This window comes from Rattus norvegicus, chromosome 7, assembly GCF_036323735.1.
Source record: "Rattus norvegicus strain BN/NHsdMcwi chromosome 7, GRCr8, whole genome shotgun sequence".
NCBI classification, from domain to species: domain Eukaryota; kingdom Metazoa; phylum Chordata; class Mammalia; order Rodentia; family Muridae; genus Rattus; species Rattus norvegicus.
The window spans coordinates 117,695,085-117,717,833 of record NC_086025.1 but is presented as its reverse complement, the minus strand read 5'-3'; the positions used below and the strand labels follow the sequence as shown (position 1 = coordinate 117,717,833).

At 53.6% G+C, this 22,749-nt stretch overlaps 1 protein-coding gene across 8 annotated transcripts in view; it reads right to left on the bottom strand.

Moving 5' to 3' along the window:
* Positions 1-22,749, bottom strand: part of Prr5 (proline rich 5) — a 42,526-nt gene continuing 19,777 nt past the window's right edge. For 5 of the 8 annotated variants that reach the window (XM_008765726.3, XM_063263625.1, XM_017594872.3 and 2 more), the window contains 7 exons: positions 17,133-17,213; positions 13,207-13,255; positions 12,933-12,990; positions 7,527-7,618; positions 7,001-7,141; positions 5,160-5,295; positions 1-3,911 (listed from right to left, as the gene is read on the bottom strand). In XM_008765726.3, the coding sequence (XP_008763948.1) occupies positions 3,442-3,911; positions 5,160-5,295; positions 7,001-7,141; positions 7,527-7,618; positions 12,933-12,990; positions 13,207-13,255; positions 17,133-17,213 (1,027 nt within the window). In that variant the 3' untranslated portion in view covers positions 1-3,441. Of the gene's footprint in view, positions 3,912-5,159; positions 5,296-7,000; positions 7,142-7,526; positions 7,619-12,932; positions 12,991-13,206; positions 13,256-17,132; positions 17,214-22,607; positions 22,725-22,749 lie in introns of all 8 variants that reach the window. The other 3 variants (XM_008765725.4, XM_039079293.2, NM_001012121.1) reach the window with 3 other exon arrangements.

Here is a 22,749-nt window from a genome sequence, read left to right as displayed (position 1 = left end):
TACATGTTTCCAATGTCATTTTATTATTGTTTCGGAACATTGTTTCATCGTGTCACTCCAGCTGGAGTAGAACTGGCTATGTAGACCAGGCTGTCCTTGAACTCACAGAGCTCCACCTGCCTTGGTCTCCCAAGCACTGGGATTAAAGACAAATGTCATCATACCCCAATTCAACTGTTTCCTGTGGGGTCTCTAACCCGACCTCCCAGGAGAGTGGATTAGGGCTCAGAGTTGATGGCTAATAGGTAGGGCCTGGTGTCTCTTCCCATGACAGTCAGCAGTGCCACGGGCTTCTTGCATTCTGGAACCTCTGATTAATTAGTAGGGCTTGTCAATTGTGACAAGCACCTGCCTCCCAACCGTACAGGTGGCAGACACACATGAAGATCTGTAGAGGGAGGTGAGCCCACGGAACCCATGGAATCAGCCTAGGACACTGAGAGCCGACCCCCAACCCCCGCCTCCACACTGGACTTGTTGTGCCCCAGGCTGATCTAGTAACCGATAGGACACAGGGCAGGCACTGAGACAGATCTGGGAGTTCAGTGGAAGAAAGATGGAGCTGCCTGGAAAGGGGATGGGGGAGGAGGGCTACAAATGAAGAAACAACTCATTTCAACCAGCACAAGCCCCGTCTAGGCTCACGAAGCAGAACTTGGGCAGCCTGGCTTAGGGTTCTTTCAGGGTGTGGGTGGGGCACTCAGCAACACGTTTGTATGTCACATCCTGGTGCGCCCGTCTCTGTACACCTGGTGTGGGGCTATTCTTGGGTTGCCAATTTGACTACAACTGGAATTAACTAAGACCCAAGCGGCCAAGGGCAACTGTGAGGGACTTTTTTTTTCTTTCTTTCTTAATTAAATCATTTAACGTGAGAAAGACCCGATTTTAATCTGGATCTTTTAAGGTGGGAAGATTCATCTTTAACCTGGGCCACCCCTTCTGATAGCAGCCTATACGTACGACATGGAGGAAGGAAGCTTGCCCCCTCTCTCTGCCTGCCTTCACTCTTGCTAGCGAGTCCGTTCCTTTTCTGACATCAGGGCCTACTTCTTATGTATGTTCTATCAATTCTGTTCCTCTGGCGTTTTTCAACCCGTGGGGCGTGACTCCTTTGGAGGATGACTGACTTTCATAAAGGTCACATATCAGATATCCTACATATCAGGTATTTCCATTATGATTTGTAACTGTAGCGAAATTCTACTTAAGAAGTAGCAATGAAATAATTTTATGGTTGGGGGTCACCACACCATGAGGGACTGAATTAAAGGGTCACAGCATTAGGAAGGCTGAGACCCGCCACTCCAGAGAACACCTGGTCAACACTGCTCATTCTGCTTACGGTAGAACCGTTGACACAACGGAACCCTCTACCCATAATTCCACTTCCACTTCTCAAAGGGGTCCCTGAGAAGGGAGGGTTGAAGATGACTTGGATGGTGTTAAGGGAGGAAGAGTGGCAGAGCTTAGCCACGTCCCAGGCCTGTCTGGCTTCCCTGAGAGCCTGTGGCAATGCTTCTAGCTTTGAGCACTCTCTCCAGATTGAGGTTCCTGCCTGATGCTCTGCGTGTCTCAAGGCTGAAGTGGCTCTTGCTCCCCTGGGTCCCTGGGGAGCTCTTTTCCAAATCCTTGTGTGCTGCCCAGTTTTATGTCATCTTGACACAGGCTAGAGTCATCTGAGATGAGGGAACCTCGATCCACAAAATGCTTCATAAGACAGGGCTGCAGGCAAGCCTGTAGGGCATTTTTTAAATTGGTGTTTGATGTGTGTGGGCCAAGTCCACTGTAGGTGGGGTCATCCCTGGGCTGGTAGTCCTGGGTTTTATAAGAATGCAGGGGGTTGGGGATTTAGCTCAGTGGTAGAGCGCTTGCCTAGCAAGCACAAGGCCCTGGGTTCGGTCCCCAGCTCCGGAAAAAAAAAAAGAAAGAAAGAAAGAAAAAAAGAATGCAGGCTGAGCCTGGTGTAATGGTGCAGGCCTCTAATCCTAGCACTCAGGAGGCAAGGTAGGATCTCCATGAGTTGGAGGCCAGCCTGGTCCGCATGGTGAGTTCCAGAAGAGCCAGGGCTATGTAGAAGAGACCCTGTTTTTGAACAAAACAAATGGAACTGACTGAACACGCCATGGAGAGCAAGCAGCAATGCCACAGTCTCCACACCAGCTCCTGCCTCCAAGTTTTTGCCTTGACTTCTTCATCACAGCATAGAGGCCCTAACTAAGACACTCTGTGAGGGGATCATGTGCTCTTAGAGGCAACGTAGAAGCTCAAGCAGGCCATTCCTGGCTGGACAGGTTGTTCCTCCTGCCCTGAAGGGGAGAAAGCCCACAAGCATGAAGTAGATGCCTCCTGTCCTGACTGTTTTCAGGCCAAATCCAGCTATCCTGCCCCTGGGTCTATCTGCTTTCTCATTCTCAGTGGACAATCATTTAAGACCCAAGCACTTTGAAGGATCTTCGGCAGGGGATCGGCATGTGGTTCACAACACAGGCTGAACCACACTCGCCCTGGCTCTTTAAAGAGGATTTCAAAGGGACAGAGGCTACTCCAGGCATGGCTTGTTAAGCTAGGCTGCTGGGCCAGTGCATGCCTGGAACAACCCTGCCAACTCTCAAGAACACTTAAGTCTATTTACCAAGGTCAGGCAGTTGGACCAGCCCGTTTGTGGACCAGGGAGGTCCTGACCACCCTCAGACTCTGGGAGAGCTGGGCTGCCCCTCCCACCTGGCCAGGGTCTTCAGCAACCCTCACCAAACAAGAGCAAGATCAATAGGTCTTGTGACCCCTTTCCCTCCCTGGCTGCATGGGGTCAATGCCAATGCCTGGGACTAAGACCAGGGATCCACAGTAGGGTTTGTCTTATACCCAGGCATCACCCATTAAGGTCTCAGGCCTTCCTTATGTGCTTTCTAGGCCCTTCCATCAAGATGACATAGCCACACTGAGCCTGAGAACAAGTGGCCTGGGCCCCAGTCTGGGAATGCACCCGGTAGGAGGGAGAGGTCAGAGAGGCAGGGGTCCCAGGACACCAGGGGGCAGACTGGAGCCTGGAGCTCTAACTTTATTTCATGCCTTCCTGTTTTGTGGCCACGGAGGGCAGAGGGAGGCAGGCAGGCAGGTCTGTCTGTGGCTTGAGTCCCGTCACTATGAAGGCCAGGCTGGGCTGGCGTAGGCAGAGCCCACTGGTTCACATTTTCCTGGGTAAGTTGTGGGCACCGAGAGTGGGGCAGGTGGGAGGGCACATGGTGGCCCATTCCTCCAGGTGGTTGAGTATGCATCTGGGTGGGTGGGTTTTCCAACAGATTGGGAGTACAAAGTGACTTGAGGCAGTGACAGACAGGGGGCCGGCAAGGTTTGGAAAGAGTAACAAGTCTCTCACACACACATACACAGACACGCAAACACACAGGGGCAGTAAAAACATGAACTAACCTCAGGCCATCACACAACACTCGGCCGGCCGCCTGCTGCCTCAAAGTCAGACACACTGGAGCGACTACCCCGCCCAAAGTCAATGAATATCCCTTCGGAGTCTGAGTCCACGGACTCCAGGATCTGGTCCACGAGTGTCTCAGGGCTGGAGGTGGGTGGGGAGCCATGGTCTGGGCCCTGTTCGGGGGAATGGGCAGGGGGGTATAGTCTGCTGGGGCAAGGCCCTGAGTGGGGTGATGGGGAAGACCTGAAGGTCCCCGAAGGGCCCTGGTCAGGCGTGTCCACAAAGCCCTGGGGCTCAGGACAAGATGTCATCTCGGAGACTGAGTGTCTGCGGATGCTTGTGCCACCGGACGCTGTGCCTTCTGCCTCATGCTCAGCCACAGGATTGAGCAGGGGAGTATTGTAGCTTTTGGAGCGCACCACTGGGTTCTTGGCTAGGATATCCCCAGAGCGGGAGCGGCGTAGGAACCGTTTCTCTGCAGAAACAGACATAGTTATTCGCTAGGATGGTGGCTGCTGGCCCACATGTTCTCTGAGCATCCAAGTCCCACCACTGGACGGAGGCTTCTGGCCAAGCATCTAATCCACAAAAGGGTCACCCAATAAAAGGCTCAGTGGACGCTAGTTCTGGACCAGCTCAGCCTGCCTGCTGGGAAGGGTTCAAGTCTCCTGCCTTAGCTGGAAAATTTTAACACTCCCAGCCTTGGCCTGAATAGGCAGTGAGACCTCAGCTGCATAGGTTCAAATCTGTAAGCTGTCAGTGACCTGTGAATGACCCCATGTCTTATTCTTATTTTCTTCACCCATGGAAGCCTGTGGATCCTAGGTGCCAGTGCTTTCCTAGGTAAGACTGGGCACCCAGGGCACAAGCCTGCATGGAGGAGCGCTATGAAGCAGCTGTTTGCAGGCCTCACTGGCTGTGTAGAGAGTGAGGACAGAGTCAAATTCCATTGGCCAAGGAGAAGAAAGGATTCCATGCAGGACCCTGCAATGCCTGATAGTGTCCATGGGGTGGCACTCCTGAGTACAACAAGCTGTCAGCCTCTCTGGATCAGGAGGGGTTGCCTTTTTTGTTTGGCTGCCAGGTATCTGCTGTCTACAGCCAAATGGGTCCTGGGAGGTGCGAAGTTCCCCAGTTCTAACTTGTTTGAGCTGGAAGACACCCAGTACCTTAGGTAGCAGCCCAGATGATGGGGAGCCTTCCAAGTGACTCTATCTGCCCTTTTTCTATGAGCCAGTCTGCATCTGCTTCCGCAACCCACTGGTCACCATGGGGGCTTACTGACCCATCTTTCCTGCTAGACCAAAGCTATGAAGGAGGGCTTGGTTTGGTCTCTGGGCTGGTACAAGTGCTCAAGCCACAATGCTGAATGAACAGGGAGGGCACCGCAGGCTTCTGAGGGACCCAGCGGGCTCTCTTGGATCAACTTTCCCCGTACCCCTCCCTGAACCAGTACAGGTATGACATCTTGGGGATAATGGGGGTTGTCTGCATGGTGGGGCTCTACGGAGAGCCATTACTGTTCTGGGGGTTGCCTGATAACCTCCAACACCCCCTCTACCCTGGGGGTCCAGGTCTACACACAGCAAGGCTAGACAGGTGCATGGAACAGATTTTCTGTGTGACTGTAGCTAGTTCCCTGTAGTGTCCTGGTTTTGCCAATACTGTAGCCCCAGCCCCAGCCCCAGCCCCAGCCCCAGCCCCAGTCCCAGGCAGTACCTACCAAGGATACAGGAATGGGTACAGGGCCCTTCATTGGAGTAGAGTCCATAGGTGCCCAGGTATGGTGACACTACCTTCTGGATCAATGTCTCGAGGCGCAGGTAATCTTCAGTCACACCCCTGGACTCATGTACTCCCTGCAAGGGAATGGGGGTCACACACCCTGGTCCAGCAGCATCTTATCCCTCCCTCATCTTCCCCAGCTGGAGTCCCAGGCAGGAGGCTGGGTGCCCTTATTTTTTTTTTTTTTTTTTTTTTTTTTTTGGTTCTTTTTTTTGGAGCTGGGGACCGAACCCAGGGCCTTGCGCTTCCTAGGTAAGTGCTCTACCACTGAGCTAAATCCCCAGCCCGGCTGGGTGCCCTTATAGCCACATGAGATGACTTACACTAAAGTCACCAAGCCCTGGTGTGCAGGGGGCCCCGGGTGGTCCTGTGAGAGACAGTATTATCTAGGAAAAGCCGCTAGCCAGGTTAGCCAGGTTCCTGGCCCATGATCTTTTTAAGATAAAAGTCTCATTATGTGTCCTTGGCTGCCTTCACTGTGAGGGCTGGGATTGCAGGTGCATGCCACCACATCCTGCCCTTTCTACTTCTGTAAGTTTATGAAGTCACATCTCCCCTGCCGTCTCTCCTGTACAAGGGAGAAATAGGGGCTGGGTCATCCGTATTAACACACATGTGGCTGTTAAGTGTGACTAGCACCCCACCGTTTGGAACCCCAGTAGAAGCTGTGATCCTGGGAGGGAGTCAAGGGCACACAGTAGGTCCTTAATACACAACTGACTAGTACCTGTGAACTCAGCAACTCAAGACTTAAAACAGTGGGGGCTGGGTTCACCTGGGGACCAAGGTGAGGTAGGAAACATGCTCATAGAGGTCTTAGAGCAAGGCCACTCAGTCTGGGGAGAGGTGACAGATGGGACAATGGAAGCCCCTGTGGTTAGAGGCTATGCTGGAACTGTAGAAGCAGAAGGAGGCACAGTAGCCAGCAGGGGGCAGCACTGCTCTGGGCCTAGGAATCCCAGGGCCCAGCAAGGCAGAGACCTGGCTTTCCAGCTCTCCCAATTCTCTTCACACTCGAGCTGCCAGACTAGATGCAGTCTGTGGAAATCCCACTCAAGGCCTATACTTGGCTTCATCCTACAGTGAGCATAAGCCTCTGACCCAGGGCAGCCCCTGGACCCTGCACACCTACACGGCAGCCCATATGAACCCTTTAATCTCTTCTGGTCCCTAGGCCTGAGCCCACAAACCCTAACTCAAAAGGACTTCCATAAACATGGAACTCATGACAACAGGGCTTTTGATGCTTATGAGAATCCTAATGAGGCCACAATCCCTCCAACAGAAAATGTCTCCCTATCAGTCAGATGGGGCAGTTGATGTTACCTCTAAAGTCCTGCAGGATTGCAGGTTCTGAGAGCTCAGTACGGTGAGCCCACACAGTAAGGGGATGTGTCAGATGTAGGGTACATGTGCTTGCTGGTGGCCCAATTCTCTTCAGTCCTGGGGCAAGCCCCTTTAATCCAGCCATACTAGCTGGCCACTGTCCCTTCTTCAGAGCTAGCCTTGTTGATGAAGTCCATGTGTACCAAGTGCCTGGAACACGTGTGTGTGTGTGTGTGTGTGTGTGCGCACGCATGTGTGTGCGTGTATGTGCACATGCACACGCTCATGTGCTGGGGTGGGTGTGGGTGCATGGGGGTCCAGCCATGATCAAGTATACAGAAGCCAGTTGCTGCACTGAATAAGTAACTGTGGTCTGGTTGGCATCCCAGTCCCAAAGCCTCACTGGTCGGCTCCCTGCCCAGTCCGTCTTGGGTCCCCAAGCCCTCGTCCCACCTGCAGTACCAGCAGCATCTGTGCGATGGCAGGGGGAACACACGCGTGGGAGCGGGCCAGTGCGTCCTCCAGCTTCACGCTGAGGGTGATGGTGTTCCGGAAATGCAACAGGGCAAGCTGGCGCACCGACGGCTCCTTGCCCTGCAGACACAGGAAGAGACAAGCTGGCCACCTTGCTATTACGCAGTTTGTCAAGGGTGGGATGTGGGAAAGAGCCCAGTGACACCCACCCTTGCCCCATTCTCTCACCCTGCCCTAAAGATACAAGATTCCCTGTAGCCTCCTCTGGCAGGGCTCTCCCTACAAAGCAGAGCAGATCTCTGCCAGTAGGCTTCCCCGCTCTAGGCCTTCCAGGCCCTGAGGAGTCACACACCTGACAGGCTCAGCTGGTCCGTAAGGGACAGCCTGGGTTAGTACAGAAAGGGTCATCAGGGCTGGAGGACTCCTATGAGCCATCCGATGTCCTCATGGTGTATCTTGGACAACTGGGACTCCCCTTACTCCCATGTACCGAGCCATAGCACACCTGCACAGGGTAAAAGATGGCCTGCAGGGTCGGCAGCACATCACTGAAGAAGAAGTCCCAGGTCTCCGCCAGTGAGTCCAGCAGCTTCTGTCCTGTGGGCACAAGGAGCCATTACAGCATGCCCTGAACACACTAGCAGACCCACCCGCCAGGACAAGGAGCCTAGGAAGAGCGGGAGGTGCACTGAGATTTCATTCACCCCCAGCAGAGCACAGTGTTCTGCCACCAAGCCCATTCTTCACTTGTGAAGTGCGCACATGACAAGACCTACAGTCTAGAGCAGATGGGACGTCAGCCATGAAGGTGCTCAGCCTGGGTGAGTGATGGCAGCTGGTTCCTGTCCCGCCTTGAGCATGCTGGGGCTCAGACCCTTCATCAGCCTGCCTGTTCCTGTCTGTCCCATCCATTTATAGAACCCCTACATGAGACACTGGGCACTAGGGACAGTCAAGCCCCCAGTGGCTCCAGACATAAGTTATTATATAGCAGGGAAGCAGGACATAGAAGAGCCTTGGGAAAGACAGTGGGTAAAGGGTGGCCTCTAGGGTCCATGACCCAGGCTAGTCTCTGGCTCCCTCTCTTGAGGGCCCAAGACACAACATGTCACCCTACTTGTGGGAGATGGGGCAGAGGGTGGGCAGGGAGAACTTCTGGAGGAGTTGTCTGATGTCTGAGTTGGCTTTTCAGATGGATATATGTTGGGCATGTGACACCCACCCCTACCCTACCTCTGCCAAGAGAAAGAAGCATCTGTGTGGGAAACGGGAGTTTGGATAAGATGTAGGAACTTGGCTTGCCTCAGGCAGAGTGGCACCACCTGACAGGTGGGTGTGGTTGTGGGGGAATGGGGCAGGTAGATGCCTCAAGATGACTGTCTCTGTGCTTTGCAGACATATGAACTTGTCACCAAGATAGATAGCGGAGACAAATAGCCACTGGGTCTAGGGGTGAGCAGACCCAGCCATGTGTCCTGTAGGAATCCGGTGCCCTGTGGGTCTGAGCAGGAAGGGAAGGGTCCTTCTCTATTGGCCTGCCTGCCTGCCTGCCTGTCTCCTCATTCCTATGGGAACGAGGAAGCCTGTGAAAGCCTTTGCCCACCTTTCCAGTACTTGATGACCGTTCCCTCACGGAAAGCCCTAGGTCCGAGTAGAGCAAGGATGTGGGGAACAGAGAGCTGGCCTCAGGAGCAGGCTGGCCTCTGTGTATGGCCACCCAGGGCTGTCTGCTGGCGGACAGCTCTAACATTCCCCGGGTGGCCCACACCTGGTTCCAGGGGCAAGGAGACTGCAGGAATGCCCGGGGCAGGCGGATGCTCACAGCCCCTCGGAGTCCTGCCTGAACACAAAGTCCCTTCAGTTCCTGCCATCATACAGGAAGAAAGGCTGTTCAGTCCTGGCTGGCTGTGGGGTGGCCCTGGGCGCCGGCCAGGGCAGTGTGCCACCAAGTGAAGGTCGTCCTCTAGCCCACAGGGCGGACACACCACAGAAAAGCAGATGTTGTAAAACACAGAATCCAGGCCCCAGCTGGAGCTGTGAGCTGTCAGAGACCCGGAAGGATAGCCTGGTCCCTGGCTGGGTTCTTGCCGGGGACTGTGGACTGGGCTGTGTGCCTGGGAGCGAGGTCAGCGGAGGCTACTGTCAGACACACGGACAAGGGCTGAAGCCTTGCTCTGTGGCTACAGTGGAGCCCCAGAAAGTTCTTCCAGCCAGACCTAGTGGCACCCTGTGTGAGGGACAGGATAAGTCCCCAGGGCTTGATGACAAGGTACCCTGTGTTTGCTGCTGGTATGACGCAGCCAGTGAATGTGTGCACCCTGACTGAGCCCCAGCCAGAGGTGGAGCGGAAAGCTTAGGTGAGGGGCCAGGCTGAGGCTCCATGATGGCTTTCACTGGGATGTCAGTCTCTCCTTTATTCAACCCCATGGTGCTAAAATCCAACAGGGGAGCAGGTGAGTACAGCTCCAGGACACAGGCACGCGAAGGCTCTAGAGACGGTGATGACCACAGAGAAATGACGAAGACCGTCTAGCAGGGGGCTAAAGTATCTGCACAGGCAGGCAAGGATGTATGAGTGTGTGGGGGTTATGCACGCACACTGGCTACACGGAGTTTGGCTCGTGGTTGAGAAACTACAGACAGCAGCAGCAGCCTCAGAAGCAGCAGCAAAGCCCCGTGGCCTCTTGGGTGACCTCTTGTGAGGTGCCAGGCTGTTCCCCCTGCTGGAAGTACTCCCGCTCTAGCCGGCTCCTGACTCCATGCACGAATCACTTAGTTTGGGACATGATGGCAGAGGTCTCACTGGAGTCTTGGGTTGCCCGCTTAAGGCTACCATCTGACTCCACGTGTCCGTCCCCTCCAGCAGCTACGGGCTGAGGGTACAGCCAGCTTTGGGGACTCAGGGGGGCAGATTTTATGAGATGGAAGGGGGATGAGATGGCTGACCCACAGGGCAGTGGTGAGTGACTGAACAGGATGGACAAGCTCTGGCAGGCCATACCCAGGGACTGCTACCGCCACCCTTCCTCCCCAGAGTTTCCCCTCACCTGACACTCATCACACTAGCCTGTCAACATCTGGTTTATGTCTCAGGCCCTGCAGGGTAAGGCCTGTATCTTTTCCATCTCCAGGTCCCCAGAGACTCCCCTGGGGCCCTGAGTGGACACGGTTCCTTCTTTGCTACAATGGTAAGAAACGGGCCCCAAGGGCAGGGAGGCCGCAGTATGTGATACCCATGGTGTATTCACATGTGCTTAGAGCTTGTAGCATCCCCTGGGTCTACAGGTCGGACATCCCTTCTCCTTTGCCTGGGAGGCCCTGCCTCACAGTCATGAGGTTCCACAGGCCTCACAAAGCTGCCCTTCTCTCAGGACCCGGCTCCCCTGGGCTGTGTTAGTGGGAGGCACCTCAGGGAATGCGCTGAGTCAGACCAGTCAGGAGGGTGTGGGAGGCCTCTTCCCTCAGGTGCCAAACATTCACAGCACCATCCAGGGGCTTGGCTAGTAGGACGCCCCCTGGACCTTGGCTGCCCGGGCCTTCTGCCCACACCCACTGTTCTCAGGGTATGCTCATTCCTGTCTGGGCCTGCCTCATGTAGGAAGATGATGGGGAACTGGGGAGGGGGGTCCCCTTAGAGTGAGGCGGGACTCTAGGCCTCAGCCTCCACTTTCTGAAGTGGGCTCACAGTCATTTGCCCAGGGCCCAGCACTTGGAGGAGACACCTGGAGCAGTGAGTGACTTGAGTGGGCTTCAGGAAGCCAGTCATCTGCTCTGCACTTGGGCAGCCATGTATCCCGTGTGGCCCAAGCAGGACTGAGCATGTGCCTCCTTCCCAGGGTTGCTGGGTTACCCACCTGGTCAGCAGAAGCAAGCCAACCAGTTTATAACCTAGTGGAGAACAACCTGGTGCCTGGCCCATGGGAGGTAACCAGCAAACGTTCATAAAGCCCATAGTCAGTGTGAAGTCTGGCCACATAGTAGGTGCTTATGAAACACTCCCAGTCTGAAGTCAGCACAGGGCCTAGCATACAGAAGGTAGGTGCACATAAAACCCTTGTATATTGAACCTAGTATAGGACCTGGTATACAGTAGGTACTCATCAAATGCTTATGGGATCCAGGGTCAGCACAAGACCTGGTACACAACAGGTACTTGTCACATGCTCACAGGGCCTGGCATACAGTAGAAATTTGCAAAGTCCTCTAGACACTAGCCTTGCCATAGTGCCAAGCCCCTTCTGGGGCCTCAAGACCATCAGACACCAGGGCCCTAAGGTGCTGGGACTGGGAAGTCAAAGCCTTATGATGAAGGCTGAGCCAGGCAGAGAGGTTTGCTGGAACTGTGGGGCCTGAGAAAGAACTAGGGGCACTCTGACATCACAGTAAGGCTCAAATATCCCTATAGTGTGGCTGTGGACCAACCGCTTACCATCTCTGCTGTCCCTGTGTAGGGACAATGACCTTCTGCCCTAAGCTAGTTCTCTGGTCTCTGGGTATTCATACTCAGGACAGTATCTCTCAAGCAATAGAATGGGGTTCCTGTTACACTTTATATCCTCATGTTCCTTATATACAGTCTGGATATAAAGTAGCCCCTAAAATAGCTCACTGTTGATGGCTCTGCCCATAGCCAGAGAAGCCGAGGCAGTGAGGTTGCTGGCTGCATCACTGGACAGACCCATTGACCAGTTTGGAGATGAATGTGCCTTGGAGGTGAGGCTTGGTGGAGGACGGTGGGCTGTGCTGTGATGGTTACTACTGACTGTCAGCCTGACAGGATTTAGAATCATCTCCTCTGGGTACGTATATGAAGAAGTTCCTAGACTGGATTAACTGAGGAGAGAAGACTTGCCCTGGGTTTCACATGCTGGGGCCCTGGGCTGAGTGAAAAGGAGGTGCACTGAGAGCAGCACTCATCTCTCTGCTCTCTTGGCTATGGGTGTGATGTGACCTGTCTCTTCAGGTTTCTGCCGACATGTTATCCCCACCATGACGGACTGCAACTGTGAGCAAAATACACCCTTCCTTGAGCTGCTTTTGTCATGGCAACAAGAAACACAACTAATTCCCTGCAGGAGTGCCTATGAAAGGTACACTCTGCCTCCGGTCTCTTCCTGTCTCTCTGCTTCCTGACCACAGAAGCTGTTCCTGGTGAACAGCTAGGCTAACCCACATTTCTCTGACATGACTTTGGCTTCTTGCCAGGATCAACACAAGGTCAAGTGTCCAGGGACCTCTGACACTGAACCGGAATAAACCTTTTCCCTTGGCAATGGTTACCTTTGCCACCTTGAGAAAACCTACAGTCACACGGCAAGAGCTCGGTCAGGAATTATCTAGGGCAGGATGGGGCACTACCTTGATTGTTCATTGATATGGGAAGACCCAGCCCACTGTGGGCAGCACCAATTCCTAGGCGGGTACTCCTAAAGTGTGTGAGAGAGAGCTGAGCACAGCAGAAAGCAGCACACACGTGTCCATCTCTGATCTTGACTGTGACTGTACAAATTCCCACCTTGATATCTGCTATCAGGCCTGTACCCTGGAATTGTAAGCACCATAAACCCTTTCTCCCCTAAGTTGCTTTTTGCACGGTGCCTTATCACACCAACAGAAATGAAACTAAGACACCCTTTATAATGCTGGCTTTGTCGTGGTGATTAAAAAAGCTGGGGGCACAGTCTCTGTGAGTAGTGAGACGAAGCAGGACGCCTCTCCCTGGAGTCGCACAGCACTCCTGGACTGCCAAGTGGGGCAGACCTCAGTCCTGCTGCCCAGCGCTGTTTCCTTCCTTTCCAGGCATCTTAACCAGAGAGACACTGCTCCCGCCCAGCATCTGCCATGCCGCTGTCCCAGGACATCAACCACACCACACCACAGCCAGCCGACTGCATTCAGCCCCGAGACTCACCCTCGTAGAAGCGTATCTTGTCACGAAGAATCACCATGCCCTTGGTCAGCAGCTGGTTCTGAAAGCGAACAGAGGTGTCATCACTGACCTGGAGCTATTCTAGGGTGATCTGGCCCACAGGACCCCCAGGAACCTACCAATAAGTAGCCAAGACCTAAGACCCACCCTCCTGCCATTAAGTCAAAACCTCATCCACCCTGAGAGGCCAGCCTTGAGTCTGCCTGTCACAGGTCATATAACTATAGAGACCTCCTCTGTGGCAAGGCCCATGTACCTGCAGGTACTCAGTGAAGAAGGACCCCAGCTCCGTCTTCAGCAGCTGCCTGTGGGGAAAGGCAGATGAGAACAAGTTAAGGCCATGCAGTACTGGTGAGGGCTAGAAACATCCAGACAGCCAGGGACCAACCTGCACAGCATAGCAACACAAGTGGCCCAAGAGAATATGTTCCCTCTATGACCCACAGAGTGGCGGCTCGCTAGGGAGCTCCCTATGCATCTCACAGACATCTGAGGGTCCCAGTGGGACCACCTTCTCTTCCTCAAACAGAGACCCACAGGTTTGGACCTGCAACACTGGGCTCCATCCATCCAGCATCTGCTTGCCTGAGTCCCACAGCCAGCGGGGACTCCCTTTCCTAAGTGGCTTGAGCACCAACATGAGTCTTCATAGAGCCACTGACAGGCACTGAGTGGAGCTCTCCTATATAGCAGAGGCCAGAACAGCTCACAGAAGTTAGCTACCCACCCCACACCGCACAACCCATGGCGGATGAACATGGGAATCTCTACTTTGTGAACAGTACTGCCTTCCTTTAGTGGAGTCATTTTCCACCCTGATCCCATCCTGAAGAAGTCCAGCCACTGGGAGGGTTTGGATGACAATGTCCCTCATGGGCTCAGATGCTTGAACACTAGGTCCCCAGATGGTGGCGCTGTTTGGGAGAGGTTGTGACCCTTGATAGCGGAAGTCACTGGGGGGCAGGCCTCACTTCCTGTTTACTCCCTTTAATGCTTGGGTTTGAAGATGATTTCTTGGCTTCCTGCTCCTGGCCCGATGCCAGCCCTTTGCAGCCTGCTCCTTGCTGCCATGCTTCCCCACCACGATGGACTCTCATCCTTGTGAAGTCCAAGTCAAATAAACTCCTTCCCTTAGTTGCTTTGGTCACGGTGTTTAATCACAGCACCCGAAAGGAAATTAATATAGCCACTGACATCCGTGCAGTCTTCATGTTCTGAGACAAACCCGGTAGAAGTCTTACATTTTCTGGCTGCTAGTTCCACTTCAGAGATGTAATCAGTTCTGAGTTAGAGGTAGGCCTCACCCTTCACAGTTCCGATACATACAAATCTGAGTTACTCAGGCTTAATTAACACCACCCCCAACAGCGTGGTCCTAGCTCAGTTTCCATACAGTGAGTGTCTACGCTATAAGCTCTTCCCCCATCCTGATTGGAAGTTGAGTTTGGCATTTCCTTCAAAGTTACTGTGATTGGTCTCGGTCATCTGTCCTTCCTTCAGTTCACACACAATCTGGCACATGACTGCACCATCTCCTTGTCTCCCAGTAACGACCCCCCTCCCCTAAGTTGCTTTATAAAAACAGACAGACCAGGTGCTGGAGAGGTGGCTCAGAAGTTGAACACTTGCCCTGCATATATGAGGCCCTGGGTTCAGCTCCCAGAACTGCAAACAACAAAAATAAGGACAGGCCACATAGGAACTAGAAACATATGAGGGATAAAACCCCAAACCAAACACAAACATAAAACATAACAGAAAGAGGACGTGACCAGCAGAGGCAAAAGCAAGTCAGCCACGTGGAGCGGACGCTGTTCCCACACATGCACTGGAAATGGAAAATGCCTACATCCAAACTATATGCACATAGCAGGATGCCCATGGCACACATCTGTCAGGAGACTGTGGTCATCCTTGGCTAACGTATAATTTGTAGGCCAGCCTGGGCTACAAGAGACTCTGTCTCAAAAAGCAAAAGATGCACCCGCTCCAGCTGATGATCGCCAACAGCGTGGCCGGGTCCATCTTGGACATGCTCAGAACACACTCAGTCTCCTGTTAGTCCACACTGATACAAAGTGCTGACCCAGGCAATTTACTGACTCTCATACGGACCATGAAGGCGATGGTGTCCTGAGAGAGAAGCTTCTCTCACAAGCGACTCTGCAGAGTGTGTGCACAAAGGCAGGTCTGCTGAGGACGGTGGTTGAGCAGGTGCATCATGGGCCTGGAAATTCACACCACTGAGTATCTCTGTACCTTGTCCATAATACACAGCACCAAGTCATGGTGACCTAGTGCTCAGGACAGCTGACTGGCCCACAGGTGGCCAGGGAGCACTGGGGAGGCTACACTCTGCACCACAGGCATGCAGCTGGAGCTACTGCCTGTGATTACCTCATGGTGGGAGTACCTGGGGATGTCCGTGTGACCGAACCACAAAAGGCTCTATGTACATGTGTGCACATGTAAAGCGAGAAGAGTCATGTGGTCCAACTGTCCCTACCTAGGTACATGCCAATACACCCCTGTCCATGTCAGTATCTAGCCCTTACTGTGGTGATGGTGGGGAACTTTTGGACATGGCCATCAATGATTCCATCCATGGATCAAAGCCAATGATGAGCTGTGTGCTTGAAGCACAATCAGACCAAGAATATTTTTGTTTCTGGCAGGGTCTCAGATATGTCAGGATGGCCTTAAACTCAATATGACCTTGAACCCCTGATCTTCCTTCCTCTACCATCCCAGTGCTGGGATCACAGGAGTGAACCATTGATATTAGAGTTGAAACTCAGGTTCAGTGCTCAGCAAACACTCTAGGGACTGAGCCACATTCCCAGCCCCAGTCGTAGTTAATGTGGCCACATGTACAGGACTACAGTGGGAAGGGATGGTTCTGAATGGCCATGGACCCTGGAGCTGGAACCTGGGTTCTAGCTTAGCCACCAAGCCACTCAACCGGCAGCCAGTGACCCTATAAAATACAGACGTAAAGGCATGGACCCAAGGGCTGTGTGTGTGGAAGGCTTAAAGGCGCAGCAAGCACCATGCGTGCTTGCGCACACGTCCCCGGCATTTTGTCTTGCACTGGTGAAAAGGCAGCTAGTCAGTATCCCTTATCACCATGCTTCTAGTCAGGTGCTGGGACACAGGGTGGCTTCTCTAAACCTTGCCCCCAATCCATCCTAGGGAGCCGGGTAGCCCCCAAGGCCTACAGGCCTCTCAGAGAGGAGTCAGCAGTCAGAATCAGAAGGGCCAAGGAGGTGCAGTGCTGGGCTCCACCCACTCTGTGGATTTAAAGATGCAGGTACCCTATGCACCCAGCAGATTCTTTCCCTATGTGTGATGCTGGGGTTAGACCCTGGGCGTCCCTCACACATGCCAGGCTGGAGCTCTTCCCTGGCCAACCCCACTGGCCAGCAGATCGTTTAAATTTGTTATATAATGGGTTCCCTAGGCTCACAGACGCACTGCGAGCAGTGGGGCACTGTTAGCAGTGACAAGCACAGGGACTTCAGAGGCATCTTGCTCCATGCTGTTCCCAGTACCCCGGGCCTCAGTTTACCCACATAAAGGCCCTTTCAGGTAGGTATGATGTGGCTGACCCCTGTCCTATTATCCCTTCGCCTCCCCTTCGGCCAGCAAATGGAAGATTTGCTGTTGACTTCTGCAGATATACTTTGGAGCTGGAGACAGGGTACTCTGGGTCAGGGCTGGGGGTTAATGACACAGACTGGAAGTGCCTCATTATGTCAGTTGTGTGACCCGGGGGAGGTAGCTTGACCACTAGGAACTCCATTCTCTTCCCCCTACGAATGCTGACTGTGAACTGTCTCAAAGCACAGTGACCTGGTGTGCAGCAGGAGAGCACTCCTCTGTCCTCAGCTGCTTCACAACCTGGTTCCCAGCTAGTCAAAGGAAATGAGGGGTGTTCGTGGCTGGACGGTTTCCGGAATGGCAGTGGGTCATTAAGCAGGTGGGCCCTTCCTCTTTGACAGGATAAATATCCTCTGTAATGCACCGGGCGGCAGGGAATGTGGACGTTATCTCGAGCCACTGTCCAAGTTCCACCCTGCTGACCCTAGAAGGGCGTCCCCAGAAGGGTGGGGTGTGGGCCCTCCCTCCTCCTCCCCCAGCGGCATGGACGGGGTTTCCCGGACAGGACTGGCTTACACTCACCGGACACCCTCGTTGAGGATGAAGAGCTCTTGGTCGGGCAGCCCCTTGCGCTGAAAGACGGCAATCACACCGTTGTGGATACTGTGGGTAGAAAGGAGACTAGTCACCCAGAAGCGCAGGGCCTCTTACTTCCCTCCAGGCCTGCCTTCTCCCACCTATCCAGTCCCATCCAGTCCCACTCAGACCCTCCTGAAATCATGGGCGTGCCCACACCCTGCTACAACTCCAGGTCTGGGCTCCTGACACAGACTCTGGCTCACCAAAACCTGCCAGGCATCCTGCAGGCCCTGGAATCCAACCTGGGCAGAATTTTCCTTCCTTCCGGCATGTTCTCAACCCTCCCCGCTGGGCCAGAGACTGGGGGCCTTCTGCATCTCTTCTCTCTTTCCTTCCCTTATGTCCAGGTCCTGACTTTGCCTCCACACCCCAAGCTTCTAGTCCTGTGGCGGAGCCCCCATAAGCCACTGGGGTCCCAGCCCCCACAGCCTCTTCCCCGGGGCAGAGAAACGTGAACAGTGAGGCTGAACCTGTCCAAGCTCCGCTGACTAAAACTCTCTGAAGCAGGAAGCTGCAAATGCTTTTCTCTAAAGGGCCAGAGGGTCAGCTGTGAAAGGCCCGGGGACTGCTCAGCCTCCTGCAGCAGGTATTTAAATAAAACTTTATTATCCACTTATCAGGTGATGGATTGGGTTTGGCCCCTGGGAACTGCATGAAGTTCGAGCCTTGTGTGAATGGCCGAGAGTCCCTGAGCTGAGCCCCATAGCATTCCAGCCTCCTTGTGCTTAACAGGGCACTCAGGGGAAGCTGCTGCTGGCCCCAGGACATTCGCACATGCCTTTCTTCTGCTTGGCTATCTCCTGCTCCTCTATTTACTCAGTCCCTTCTTCCAGGTCACAACTCCTCTCAGCCTGTACAGCCTATATCAACTCAGAGCATGCTGAGTCAATGTCATCACTAGACTAACCTTTCTCCACTGCTAGGTAAAGTCTGCCTGTCCCGGACCACTGTTGGGCCTTCCCTTGAACTTGGTTCACAGTGATGCCTGAGAACTTTCCTACCATGCTGGGGAGGCCTTGCCCAGAGAAATGGATCAGGGGTATGGGGTGGTAAGCACACCCTGAGGAGACTGGGACTCCATTACAGCAGACAATGGAGGTTTAGAATTTCCGAAGCAGGAGCAGCCCTGGTTTTCAAGGCTCCGTTTGTCTTTCCTCTTCCATTATACCTTCTAAGGAGACACCCTGACCTTGCCTAGATAAGGTCCTCCCTGGCTCCCTGTGGCCTGGGGTGCAAAGGTACTGGTGCACTGGAACCCCTCCTGGGCTGGGCTCCTCCGGTTGTCAATGGTGTGAATCACACTGGTTGTGAAGGTGGCTACTTAACTACTCTCCCCTCCTGCATTACCCTAGGCTGCCATGGCCAAGCCAACAGTCCTGAAGTGCAAACCCCCACCACTACCACCACATAGCCTCCTGTCCATCTTCTAGGCTAGCTCCTAGTCCTGCTCTAGCTTCCAGGCCTTGGTGTTCCCTTGAGCTGAATGAACACAGTGCCCACCTCCTAGGGGCATTTTAGTCAGGGATGGATACTTGGGACACCTGGGCCACACCCAACCCGCGGACCACCCATGTGGTCTCTCAGTGTTTTAAACGCCAACATGTGGTGGGGACAGTCAGACCTCAATTATAGACGACACTATGGCCTAGAGAGGCCAAGGGACGCATCTTCTATTCAGCAGATCCAGAACTGAAATGAGGCCTATGGTTCCCTGGTCCCATCTTTGGGCATAGACCCTGTTCCTTTTGATTCTTCCTTGCTCTGTGAGGCTTTGTGGGCTTTCTGAAGTAAACCAAACCAAATCAAAACAAAAAAAAAACCCAAACAAACAAACAAACAAAACAATAAAAAATAAACAACCCCAAACAACCCCCGACCCCCGCAAAAAACCAAGGAAACGAAAAATCAAAACCTGTCGGCTACTTGGAGAGAGGGAGAAGAGGGTCAGGGGACTCCATGTGATTTGTCATCCCGAAACAAAGAAGTGAAACCCTGCCTTTCTCAGCCACAGCCTCCCGGCCAGTGTGGCAAGCCCAGTCAGGACATCTGCAGATGGTCCCCAGGAAACCACAGGAAGTGGAGGGACTTCCGGGTGAGGCCAGGGGAGGGCATCCTCAGGTGTAAAGCCCCACCCCTCTCTGGCCTCTAGCATCTTCCAGAAAACAAGGCTCTCTGTGCAAGCAGGCTGGGTTCTGGCCCTGGAGCGTGTATGACCTCATTGGGTGGGCACAGGGAAAAGCAGAAGCCAGGCCCAACAGCAGCTCAGTCTGAGACAGACGACCACCAGGGGAGGGGCCGCCTAGCCCCGAGAGGAAGGGCAGGTCTCTGAAGGCCAGCCTTGGTTCCACTGAGGATGAACAATCTCACCAAGAGTCTGAGATTCCTGTAGGGCGGTGTGGGAACACCATCTTTCCCAGATTCCCAGCCTGCTCTGGAGTCCCCTAGAGGCATAACTTGTTTCTTATTTGCCGGGCGGGGGGCGGGGGGCAGCTACAGAACAGGAGGCCATGCCTGCACCTCAGACCTGGCCCTTAGTGCCTAGGGAGGAAGGTTGGTCCTTGAGACCACGTAGGGAAGAAGAGGAGCCAGAGGTGAATCTCTCACAACTGCTAAAACCATTTAGTCTAACAAAAGCCAAATCTGTTCTGACATCGGTCACTCAGCGAAACTAGGCTGAAGCACAGTGTAACACGGCTGTCTCTTAGGGTGGCTCTGGGTTCTACGTTCTACCTTGTCTGATTTTGGGAAGCACCTGAGTCCCTCTGCTCGAGGTTCTTCCTTGTCTTTAAGGACAGCAAGACAGGACTCTAGCAACAGCTCCTTCTCTGACTTGTCCCACCCTTCACAGATTCTGTGACCACACCAAGCCACCTAAACAGCCTGGGCCCCCACCTCAGTTCAGCAACTGTAATATAACCACATCTGCAAAGTCTCCTAGCCACAAGAGAGCCCACATCCACAGGCTGAGAACTAGGGCAGGGACACTTTGGGGGGGGGGTCACTGTTCTGCTAACCCTAAAGAGCTGAACGCACACAGTGCCCACCTCCTGGGGGCCTTTCAGGGATGGGCACAAGACACCTGGGCCACACCCAATCCATGGACCAGCCACTCTATGTGGTCTCTTCAGCACTGTAAACACCAACATGGTGTTTACAATTATAGAAGAAAACGCTAAGACTTAGAAAGCCCAAAGGGTCATATCTTTTATTCGGTGGGACCAGAACTGAAATGAGGCAGTGGCCTACAGTCCCTCCTGGCCCAACCCTTTAGGATACACAGGTTAGACCCTGCTCCTTTTGATTCTCCCTAACTCTGGAGGCTTTCTAAAGTCAAACAAACAAACAAACAACAAACAAAAAAACAAAACTAAAACCAAAACCAAACCAAACCAAACCAAAATACCTGTCAGCTTCTTGGAGTGAGGGAGGATGGAGAGAGGCCCACTCCAGACTAGGCCCCAGGGCAGATTGAGAAGACAAGGTAAGTGAGGGCCGGGAACCCCAGGACCCTAGCCTGGACGCTCAGGCCTGGGTGGGATTTAGGGATTTAAGGTGTAGGTAGTTCCTGCATCTCTCTGAACCCCAATTTTCTCATGTGTATAACACGTGCTAAAACCCAGGTTCCCGAGGGCCCTGCTGCTTTTTGTTCCCACTTGAGTTCAGGCCATCAGCCCTGGAATCAGCTTTAATCACCAATGCTTGCTTCTCCATTCCCAGCTGGGACAGGAACTCAGAGGCATCCCTGGACACTGGGCTCCCTGGCAGGCCTGGTTCAGATCCCAGACCCTACTGTCAGAGGGTATCCTTGTCACCTCCTTCCTCTCATGTCCTCATTCTTTTTATGGACATGGAGAAGGATGGTTCACTTGGGAGGAGGAGGGGGAGGGCAGGGGCAGGGGCACACTTTACTTTGCAGGGGTTCTTTCCCCTGCTCCCGCCCAGGGTCTCTACCTGCTGGGGGACAGAGATGAGGCACTGGATGAGTAAAGGCTCAAAGGCTAGGATTCCCCCATGTGTTCCCCTGGCACCTTAGATCTGTTGTGGGTACTGGCTAGCTTCTGGGAGTTTTTTCTGGAGCCTCTAGGGTGAGAGGCTAGGGGACAGCAAGGCATCTCCCTGGTAGGAGAGAGCCGTTAAGCCAGGTGGGGAGGCCTGCTATACCCTTGAGCTCTGGGACAGCAGCCAGACTCCACATGGTTGTAGGGGACAGGCAGGCAGCGCCATGCCTCTTTCAGAGAGCTTCCTGTGTTCCTGTACACCTAGCAAGCATGGAGGGCAGGGGCGGGCCAAGTGGCCAGCAGTCCAGTGTTCTCCATTCTACTTCCTCCACATGCTAAGCCACCACAATCACCTCTCCCTGTCATAGCCCCTCATTTACTTTCCGACTTGGCCTTGGGTCTCTGGCTCTGAGCAGGCTGTTCGCTCCTAAATTAAGACCTCAGCCTGGTCAAGCTGACATGGAGAAAATGAGTGAATGAATGAATGAGTGAGTGAGTGAGTGAGTGAGTGGACTATCTTAGGACATAGCAATAACTGTGCACCGAATCTGACGGTTGTTTGTACCCAGTGTCACTTCAGTGGGTTGGACAGTCTCTAGTAAAAAGCTAAAGCTTCTGACTGGGAAATATGACTCCAGCGCTGTAATGGTCGTGAGATGAAAAATGAGGACCACAGCTTAGAGGATTAGCCAGAATAAAGGCGGCCAACACAGCTCTCCTGACCCTGCTTAGGGATGATGTCCTGGAGCCCTTGCAGGCACAGGAAAAGGGGCAGAAAGAGGCAGGAGCTAGGGCTGGGAGGGGACTCTGGGTCACCATCTCTAGTCCCTTCCCTTATCTATGTCTGTGCGCCTGCCTTGGAGGGTATCAGGCCTCAAGGCATGCAGTGCTGTACAGTATGGGTCCTGGCTGCTTTGGGTGACCCCGAATCTCCCAGCTGGGATCGGGGGCTAGGAGGGTGAGGACCCTGAACAGGCTGGCACAGGATTGGAGCACAGAACACAGCCAGAGCCTGCTTCCCCTGGCAGGGAGAGCCTCCCACCCAAAGGCTGGAGAGAGGGGAGCGAACATCAAGCCTCAGTAGTCTGATAAGCCACCAAAGGGAAAAACTGTGGAGAACTTGGATGATCTCTCCTTGCAAGCTGCACCCCCACCCCCAGCTCTGGCAAAGAGTAAATCTTCTCACAACCGTGACAGGTGGGACGTGGAGCCGTCTAAGCCCTCTGAGCCAGAGGCCCCCAGATGGGGTGAAAGGGTCTCCTCGAAACTGCTTCTAATAACTTCCTAGGCACTACTCCTCTAGGCGTTCTCTGAATGTGCCCAGACTTGAGTTCTGAGTCAACAGGGTACCTACTGTGTGCCAGAAATCATGCTCACAGCCTTATTACAAATCTTCACATTGAATCCAACAGTCACTCACCCATATTATTGATAAAGAAACTGAGGACCAGAGATGGTAAGCAAACTGCTTTAAGGCCACACAGCAGAGGAGTGGAGTTGAAATCTGAGCCAAAAGTCAGCATGGCTCCACTAAACCCTGGCCAGAGACAAGGAAGGGGATG